The sequence below is a fragment of the Oncorhynchus clarkii genome, chromosome 17, assembly GCF_045791955.1.
Source record: "Oncorhynchus clarkii lewisi isolate Uvic-CL-2024 chromosome 17, UVic_Ocla_1.0, whole genome shotgun sequence".
Lineage (NCBI taxonomy): Eukaryota > Metazoa > Chordata > Actinopteri > Salmoniformes > Salmonidae > Oncorhynchus > Oncorhynchus clarkii.
The window spans coordinates 487,501-498,498 of record NC_092163.1 but is presented as its reverse complement, the minus strand read 5'-3'; the positions used below and the strand labels follow the sequence as shown (position 1 = coordinate 498,498).

General features: G+C 41.3%; 1 protein-coding gene across 1 annotated transcript in view; it reads right to left on the bottom strand.

The window, feature by feature from the left end:
* The window catches only part of LOC139369998 (unconventional myosin-XV-like), a 123,726-nt gene that overhangs the window by 50,494 nt on the left and 62,234 nt on the right, over positions 1–10,998 (bottom strand). The window contains exons 37-38 of the mRNA XM_071109276.1: positions 6,433–6,584; positions 2,651–3,061 (exon numbers count right to left, since the gene is read on the bottom strand). Coding sequence (XP_070965377.1) covers positions 2,651–3,061; positions 6,433–6,584 — 563 coding nt within the window. The remainder of the gene's footprint in view (positions 1–2,650; positions 3,062–6,432; positions 6,585–10,998) is intronic.

The window sequence follows — 10,998 nt, the reverse complement described above, 5'->3', positions numbered from 1 at the left end:
AGATACACCACAGTCATTCTGAAGTCCTAACGTCCTGCAGATACACCACAGTCATTCTAAAGTCCTAACGTCCTGCAGATACACCACAGTCATTCTGAAGTCCTAACGTCCTGCAGATACACCACAGTCAACCTGAAGTCCTAACATCCTGCAGATACACCACAGTCAACCTGAAGTCCTAACATCCTGCAGATACACCACAGTCATTCTGAAGTCCTAACGTCCTGCAGATACACCACAGTCATTATGAAGTCCTAACGTCCTGCAGATACACCACAGTCAACCTGAAGACCTAACATCCTGCAGATACACCACAGTCAACCTGAAGTCCTAACGTCCTGCAGATACACCACAGTCATTCTGAAGTCCTAACATCCTGCAGATACACCACAGTCATTCTGAAGTCCTAACGTCCTGCAGATACACCACAGTCATTCTGAAGTCCTAACGTCCTGCAGATACACCACAGTCATTCTGAAGTCCTAACGTCCTGCAGATACACCACAGTCATTCTGAAGTCCTAACGTCCTGCAGATACACCACAGTCAACCTGAAGACCTAACATCCTGCAGATACACCACAGTCAACCTGAAGTCCTAACGTCCTGCAGATACACCACAGTCATTCTGAAGTCCTAACATCCTGCAGATACACCACAGTCAACCTGAAGTCCTAACATCCTGACCTGCAGATACACCACAGTCAACCTGAAGTCCTAACATCCTGACCTGCAGATACACCACAGTCAACCTGAAGTCATAACATCCTGACCTGCAGATACACCACAGTCAACCTGAAGTCCTAATATCCTGCAGATACACCACAGTCAACCTGAAGTCCTAACATCCTGCAGATACACCAGAGTCAACCTGAAGTCCTAACATCCTGACCTGCAGATACACCACAGTCAACCTGAAGTCCTAACATCCTGCAGATACACCACAGTCAACCTGAAGTCCTAACATCCTGCAGATACACCACAGTCATTCTGAAGTCCTAACATCCTGCAGATACACCACAGTCATTCTGAAGTCCTAACATCCTGCAGATACACCACAGTCAACCTGAAGTCCTAACATCCTGACCTGCAGATACACCACAGTCAACCTGAAGTCCTAACATCCTGACCTGCAGATACACAACAGTCAACCTGAATGAAGTCCTAACATCCTTCAGATACACCACAGTCAACCTGAAGTCCTAACATCCTGCAGATACACCACAGTCAACCTGAAGTCCTAACATCCTTCAGATACACCACAGTCAACCTGAAGTCCTAACATCCTGCAGATACACCACAGTCAACCTGAAGTTCTAACATCCTGCAGATACACCACAGTCATTCTGAAGTCCTAACGTCCTGCAGATACACCACAGTCATTCTAAAGTCCTAACGTCCTGCAGATACACCACAGTCATTCTGAAGTCCTAACGTCCTGCAGATACACCACAGTCAACCTGAAGTCCTAACATCCTGCAGATACACCACAGTCAACCTGAAGTCCTAACATCCTGCAGATACACCACAGTCATTCTGAAGTCCTAACGTCCTGCAGATACACCACAGTCATTATGAAGTCCTAACGTCCTGCAGATACACCACAGTCAACCTGAAGACCTAACATCCTGCAGATACACCACAGTCAACCTGAAGTACTAACGTCCTGCAGATACACCACAGTCATTCTGAAGTCCTAACATCCTGCAGATACACCACAGTCATTCTGAAGTCCTAACGTCCTGCAGATACACCACAGTCATTCTGAAGTCCTAACGTCCTGCAGATACACCACAGTCATTCTGAAGTCCTAACGTCCTGCAGATACACCACAGTCATTCTGAAGTCCTAACGTCCTGCAGATACACCACAGTCATTCTGAAGTCCTAACATCCTGCAGATACACCACAGTCATTCTGAAGTCCTAACGTCCTGCAGATACACCACAGTCATTCTGAAGTCCTAACGTCCTGCAGATACACCACAGTCATTCTGAAGTCCTAACGTCCTGCAGATACACCACAGTCATTCTGAAGTCCTAACATCCTGCAGATACACCACAGTCATTCTGAAGTCCTAATGTCCTGCAGATACACCACAGTCATTCTGAAGTCCTAACGTCCTGCAGATACACCACAGTCAACCTGAAGCGTTACCTGGGCAGGTATAGGTACTATACTCTTAGGAAAAAGGCATCCTAAAAGGGTTCTTTGGCCGTCCCTATGGGAGAACCCTTTGAAGAACCCATTCGGTTTCCCTGTAGAACCCTCTGTGGAAAGGACTATACTTGGAACCCAGAAGGGTTCTTTGGCCGTCCCTATGGGAGAACCCGTTGAAGAACCCATTCGGTTTCCCTGTAGAACCCTCTGTGGAAAGGACTATACTTGGAACCCAGAAGGGTTCTTTGGCCGTCCCTATGGGAGAACCCTTTGAAGAACCCATTCGGTTTCCCTGTAGAACCCTCTGTGGAAAGGACTATACTTGGAACCCAGAAGGGTTCTTTGGCCGTCCCTATGGGAGAACCCGTTGAAGAACCCATTCGGTTTCCCTGTAGAACCCTCTGTGGAAAGGACTATACTTGGAACCCAGAAGGGTTCTTCAATGGGTTCTCCCACGGGGACAGGTTCTACACTCAGGTACGTATCAACTCACCTGGGTGGAAGGATAGGGGTCAGGGAGGCTGGCTGGATATGGCTGTACCTCAGGACTGGTGGGCTGGCTAGCCCCAGGGTAGACAGGGGCAGGCTGGGTAGTGGAGTTGGGTCTAGGGGTCTGGCTCTGGGGGACAGGATAGGGGTCAGGGAGGCTGGCTGGACTGGGGGTGGCAGGGGAAGCAGCATAGGGGCTGGGAGGCATGACAGCATACGGGCTGGCTGGACTGGAAGTGGCATAAGGGCTAGGAGTGATGCTAGCATATGGGCTCGGGGGGAAATGTGTGTAGGGGCTAGGGGGGAGGGAGTGGGGGAGGAGGGGGCTCATGGGCGGTGAGGTGAGGGGGGAAGTGGGGGGTGAGGTCATGGGGGAGGTTACTAAAGCCATGGCCTGCATTGTCATCTGCTGGGCCTGGGGAGGAGGGAAGAGGGGCAGGGGGAGAGGAAGGGGAGGGAGAGGAGAGGAGAGGGGAGGAGGTGAATAAGTTAGTCGTATCCTACAGTACCATAATGATGGTTAATAAGTTAGACGTATCCTACAGTACCATAATGATGGTTAATAAGTTAGACGTATCCTACAGTACCATAATGATGGTTAATAAGTTAGACGGTTCCTACCATAATGATGGTTAATAAGTTAGACGTATCCTACAGTACCATAATGATGGTTAATAAGTTAGTCGTATCCTACAGAACCATAATGATGGTTAATAAGTTAGACGTATCCTACAGTACCATAATGATGGTTAATAAGTTAGACGTATCCTACAGTACCATAATGATGGTTAATAAGTTAGTCGTATCCTACAGTACCATAATGATGGTTAATAAGTTAGACGTAACCTACAGTACCATAATGATGGTTAATAAGTTAGTCGTATCCTACAGTACCATAATGATGGTTAATAAGTTAGACGTATCCTACAGTACCATAATGATGGTTAATAAGTTAGACGGTTCCTACCATAATGATGGTTAATAAGTTAGACGTATCCTACAGTACCATAATGATGGTTAATAAGTTAGTCGTATCCTACAGTACCATAATGATGGTTAATAAGTTAGACGGTTCCTACCATAATGATGGTTAATAAGTTAGTCGTATCCTACAGTACCATAATGATGGTTAATAAGTTAGTCGTATCCTACCATAATGATGGTTAATAAGTTAGACGTATCCTACAGTACCATAATGATGGTTAATAAGTTAGACGGTTCCTACCATAATGATGGTTAATAAGTTAGACGTATCCTACAGAACCATAATGATGGTTAATAAGTTAGACGTATCCTACAGAACCATAATGATGGTTAATAAGTTAGATGTATCCTACAGTACCATAATGATGGTTAATAAGTTAGACGTATCCTACAGTACCATAATGATGGTTAATAAGTTAGACGTATCCTACAGAACCATAATGATGGTTAATAAGTTAGACGTATCCTACAGTACCATAATGATGGTTAATAAGTTAGACGTATCCTACCATAATGATGGTTAATAAGTTAGACGTAACCTACAGAACCATAATGATGGTTAATAAGTTAGACGTAACCTACAGAACCATAATGATGGTTAATAAGTTAGACGTAACCTACAGAACCATAATGATGGTTAATAAGTTAGACGTAACCTACAGTACCATAATGATGGTTAATAAGTTAGACGTATCCTACAGTACCATAATGATGGTTAATAAGTTAGACGTAACCTACAGTACCATAATGATGGTTAATAAGTTAGACGTATCCTACCATAATGATGGTTAATAAGTTAGACGTATCCTACAGTACCATAATGATGGTTAATAAGTTAGTCGTATCCTACAGAACCATAATGATGGTTAATAAGTTAGACGGTTCCTACCATAATGATGGTTAATAAGTTAGTCGTATCCTACAGTACCATAATGATGGTTAATAAGTTAGACGTATCCTACCATAATGATGGTTAATAAGTTAGACGTATCCTACCATAATGATGGTTAATAAGTTAGACGTATCCTACCATAATGATGGTTAATAAGTTAGTCGTATCCTACAGTACCATAATGATGGTTAATAAGTTAGTCGTATCCTACAGTACCATAATGATGGTTAATAAGTTAGTCGTATCCTACAGTACCATAATGATGGTTAATAAGTTAGTCGTATCCTACAGTACCATAATGATGGTTAATAAGTTAGACGTAACCTACAGAACCATAATGATGGTTAATAAGTTAGACGTATCCTACCATAATGATGGTTAATAAGTTAGACGTAACCTACAGAACCATAATGATGGTTAATAAGTTAGACGTATCCTACCATAATGATGGTTAATAAGTTAGACGTATCCTACAGTACCATAATGATGGTTAATAAGTTAGACGTATCCTACCATAATGATGGTTAATAAGTTAGACGTATCCTACAGTACCATAATGATGGTTAATAAGTTAGACGTAACCTACAGTACCATAATGATGGTTAATAAGTTAGACGTAACCTACAGTACCATAATGATGGTTAATAAGTTAGACGTATCCTACCATAATGATGGTTAATAAGTTAGACGTATCCTACAGTACCATAATGATGGTTAATAAGTTAGACGTAACCTACCATAATGATGGTTAATAAGTTAGACGTAACCTACAGAACCATAAGGATGGTTAATAAGTTAGACGTATCCTACAGTACCATAATGATGGTTAATAAGTTAGACGTATCCTACCATAATGATGGTTAATAAGTTAGATGTAACCTACAGTACCATAATGATGGTTAATAAGTTAGACGTATCCTACAGTACCATAATGATGGTTAATAAGTTAGTCGTATCCTACCATAATGATGGTTAATAAGTTAGACGTATCCTACCATAATGATGGTTAATAAGTTAGACGTATCCTACCATAATGATGGTTAATAAGTTAGACGTATCCTACAGTACCATAATGATGGTTAATAAGTTAGATGTAACCTACAGTACCATAATGATGGTTAATAAGTTAGTCGTATCCTACCATAATGATGGTTAATAAGTTAGACGTATCCTACCATAATGATGGTTAATAAGTTAGACGTATCCTGACATAATGATGGTTAATAAGTTAGACGTATCCTACAGTACCATAATGATGGTTAATAAGTTAGATGTATCCTACAGTACCATAATGATGGTTAATAAGTTAGATGTAACCTACAGTACCATAATGATGGTTAATAAGTTAGACGTAACCTACAGTACCATAATGATGGTTAATAAGTTAGTCGTATCCTACCATAATGATGGTTAATAAGTTAGACGTATCCTACCATAATGATGGTTAATAAGTTAGTCGTATCCTACCATAATGATGGTTAATAAGTTAGACGTATCCTACCATAATGATGGTTAATAAGTTAGACGTATCCTACCATAATGATGGTTAATAAGTTAGATGTAACCTACAGTACCATAATGATGGTTAATAAGTTAGTCGTATCCTACAGTACCATAATGATGGTTAATAAGTTAGACGTAACCTACAGTACCATAATGATGGTTAATAAGTTACACGTATCCTACAGTACCATAATGATGGTTAATAAGTTAGACGTAACCTACAGTACCATAATGATGGTTAATAAGTTAGACGTATCCTACAGAACCATAATGATGGTTAATAAGTTAGTCGTATCCTACAGAACCATAATGATGGTTAATAAGTTAGACGTATCCTACCATAATGATGGTTAATAAGTTAGACGGTTCCTACCATAATGATGGTTAATAAGTTAGTCGTATCCTACCATAATGATGGCCTGTTGGTTCATGATGGCGTGTTGCTGCTGGGCCATGACAGCATGCTGTTGATCTACTACAGAAGCAACCGGAGCCACTGGGACCACCGGGACCAACGGAGCCACCGGGACCACCGGCAACATCGGCAAAACCCTCACCGCTGAAGGAAACACACAAAACAACGCTGCTAAATGCAGTGGTGGGAAGTACTTCATTGAAAATACTTTAAGGTACTACTTTAAATATCACCGTTTTTATGTTCTCTGTACTTTACTATTTATGTTTTGGATTACTTTCACTCTTACCTCATTACAATCCTGTACTTTTTCTCCGTACATTTTCCGTACATTTTCACCCAAAAGATCAATTTTGAATGCTAAGCAGATCAATGTCATCACTCAGTCAGTCAGTCTATATCGGGTATCTGTGCTTTACTTTCCTATTCATATTTTTTGACAATTTCTACTCCACTGTAGTTCTATATTACTCCATACATTTTCGCAAAAGTCCTCGTTACAATTTGAATGCTTATTAGGACAGGAAAATGGTCCAATTCACACACTTATAAAGAGAACATCCCTGGTCATCCCTACTGCCTCTGATCCGGCTGACTCACTAAACACACATGCTTAGTTTGTAAATCAAATGAAATGTTCTTGGTCGCGTACACATATTTCGCAGATGTTATCACAGGTGTAGCGAAATGCTTATGTTCCTAACTCCAACTATGCAGTAATACCTAGCTAAATGCTTGTGTTTCTAGCTCCAACAGTACAGTAGTATCTAACTAAATGCTTGTGTTCCTAGCTCCAACAGTGCAGTAGTATCTAACTAAATGCTTGTGTCCCTAGCTCCAGCAGTAATACCTAACTAAATGCTTGTGTTCCCAGCTCCAACAGTGCAGTAGTATCTAACTAAATGCTTGTGTTTCTAGCTCCAACAGTTCAGTAGTATCTAACTAAATGCTTGTGTTCCTAGCTCCAACAGTGCAGTAGTATCTAACTAAATGCTTGTGTTCCTAGCTCCAGCAGTAATACCTAACTAAATGCTTGTGTTCCCAGCTCCAACAGTGCAGTAGTATCTAACTAAATGCTTGTGTTCCTAGCTCCAACAGTGCAGTAGTATCTAACTAAATGCTTGTGTTCCTAGCTCCAACAGTGCAGTAGTATCTAACAATGCTTGTGTTCCTAGCTCCAGCAGTAATATCTAACTAAATGCTTGTGTTCCCAGCTCCAACAGTGCAGTAGTATCTAACTAAATGCTTGTGTTCCTAGCTCCAACAGTGCAATAGTATCTAACTAAATGCTTGTGTTCCCAGCTCCAACAGTTCAGTAGTATCTAACTAAATGCTTGTGTTCCTAGCTCCAACAGTGCAGTAGTATCTAACTAAATGCTTGTGTTCCCAGCTCCAACAGTGCAGTAGTATCTAACAATGCTTGTGTTCCCAGCTCCAACAGTGCAGTAATATCTAACTAAATGCTTGTGTTCCCAGCTCCAACAGTGCAGTAGTATCTAACTAAATGCTTGTGTTCCTAGCTCCAACAGTTCAGTAGTATCTAACTAAATGCTTGTGTTCCTAGCTCCAACAGTGCAGTAGTATCTAACTAAATGCTTGTGTTTCCAGCTCCAACAGAGCAGTAGTATCTAACTAAATGCTTGTGTTTCTAGCTCCAACAGTGCAGTAGTATCTAACTAAATGCTTGTGTTCCCAGCTCCAACAGTTCAGTAGTATCTAACTAAATGATTGTGTTCCTAGCTCCAACAGTACAGGCTGTGAATTCTGCATCAACCCCTACAAATATATTAAATTATTATTAACATTATAATTGTAACGCATGTTTATTTCGCTATAGATCCATAACTAATTACAATAATAAATATCACTGAATGACAAGTGGTTGACGATTTCAGCACCGTTTGGCTCTGAGACCAGCATGGGGACTCAATAAATCAATGAAATACAAAACAAGAGAACACACATGGTTAATGTTCTGGAAAATGTTTTACAAATAATAGTGTATAATGTATATAATGTATATAATATATCATATCTAAACGAGCGTTTCCGTAAGTCCACTCAAATTTCTTCAACTGTCTTCTGACTGTGATTAGAGCGCTGTTGAATGCCGTTGCCGATCGCTCATCATCTTCAACCATCAGTGAGTCCATTTTACAGAGTCCACCAAATGCATAAACCAGATTTGCCCCCTCCCAAAAATGCATCAACCCCAACAAAAACATGAATTTATTATTAACCTACATTATAATTGTAACGCAGATTTTTTTTCATTATGGATCCATAACGAATTACTACTAACCACTAGGCAACGCTGCCGCCTAATCAATAACAAATGACTATGGGAATAAATATCACTGAATGACATGTGGTCAACTATTTCAACACCGTTTTGCGCTGCTCTGAGACTGCTCTTGATCAATAATGAGATTTTTTTTATTTTCACTGAATCTCCGTTTGGGTATTGGTTAGACTACAATTAGGGTGTGGAAATGTTAGGATTATTTTGCTTTTAGTAGCCTACTCCCACCCGGTCATGTTGTACAGCGCCATATTTTCCTGAGGTTTTAGTTTTTTTTCAATTTTTCTAGTTTTTCTTGGAATTGAAACTCCATAAAAATAATCAAATTAATTAAGAAACATTTCTTAAATCAATCCCATATACTATGTTCTTACAAAAAAAATAGGTTTTAAATTCTCTAGTACAGCCACTATTAAAAATAGTCAAATGCTTCTCAAAGATGCCCTCTGGTGGTCAAACTAGCACTAACTAGAATTAATGGCAACAATGTCTGACAATTAACAACAACATTTTTAAAGGAAGAACCATTGTATGCTATACAGGGATGATGGACTCCACCCAAATGATCTAGGAGCCTGGATCCTCTCTTCACATTTCAAGGCCATGTAAAGATGTTGACTCAGAGACAGACCAAGCCCCAGTTTAGGTAATCCCTCCCATCCTCTCAAAATCAAATCAAATCAAATTCTATTGGTCACATACACATGGTTAGCAGATGTTATCGTGAGTGTAGCGAAATGCTTGTGCTTCTGGTTCCGACAGTGCAGCAAATTTTTAACAAGTAATATCTAACAATTCCCCAACAACTACCTAATACACACAGATCTAAGTAAAGGAATGCAATGAGAAGATATACATATAAATATATGGATGAGCATTGACTGAGCGGCACAGTTAAGATGCAATAGATTGTATAAAATACAGTATATACAGTGCCTTGCGAAAGTATTCGGCCCCCTTGAACTTTGCGACCTTTTGCACGCCCAATTTTTCAGTTTTTGATTTGTTAAAAAAGTTTGAAATATCCAATAAATGTCGTTCCACTTCATGATTGTGTCCCACTTGTTGTTGATTCTTCACAAAAAAATACAGTTTTATATCTTTATGTTTGAAGCCTGAAATGTGGCAAAAGGTCGCAAAGTTCAAGGGGGCCAAATACTTTCGCAAGGCACTGTACATATGAGTTGAGCAATGCAGGATATGTAAACATTATTAAAGTGACTAGTGATCCGTTTGTTAAAGGGACAATGATTTGAGTCTGTCTGTAGCCTCACTGTGTTAGTGATGGCTGTTTAACAGTCTGTGGCCTTGAGATAGAAGCTGTTTTTCAGTCTCTTGGTCCCTGCTTTGATGCACCTGTACTGACCTCGCCTTCTGGATAGCAAAGGGGTGAACAGGCAGTGGCTCGGGTGGTTGTGGCCCTTGATGATCTTCTTGGCCTTCCTGTGACAGGTGCTGTAGATGTCCTGGAGGGCCGGCAGTGTGCCCCCAGTGATGCGTTGGGCTGACCTCACCACCCTCTGGAGAACCCTATGGTTGCGGACGGTGCAGTTGCCGTATCAGGTGGTGATACAGCCCGACAGGATGTTCACAATGGTGCATCTGTAGAAGTTTGTGAGGTTCTTAGGGGTGCTGTTGCGCCTTCTTCACCACCCAGTCAGTCTGGATGGACCATTTCAGGATGTGACGCCGAGGAACTTGGAAAGGTGGCTCCCTTTGCTGAAGTCCACGATCAGCTCCTTTGTTTTGTTGACATTGACGGAAAAGGTTATTTTCCTGGCACCATCACTCCCGCCAGGACCCTCACATCCTCCCTGTAGGCCGTCCCGTCATTGTTGGTAATCAGGCCTACCACTTTTGTGTCAAACTTGATGATTGAGTTGGAGATGTGTGTAGCCAAGCAGTCATGTGTGAACAGGGAGTACAGAAGGGGGCTGAGCACGCACCCTTGTGGGGTCCCTGTGTTGGGGATCATGGAGATGTTGTTTCCTACCTTCACCACCTGGGGACGGCCCATCAGCAAGTCCAGGACCCAGTTGCATAGGATTAGGTTCAGTCCCAGGACCCCTGAGCTTAGTGATGAGCTTGAAGGGTACTATGGTGTTGAATGCTAAGCTATAGTTGATGAACATCATTCTTACGTAGGTATTCCTATGGTCCAGATGGGATAGGGCAGTGTGCAGAGTGATGGCGATTGCATCATCCGTTGGGGGGGTAAGCAAACTGAAGTGGGGCTAGGATGTCAGGTAAGGTGGA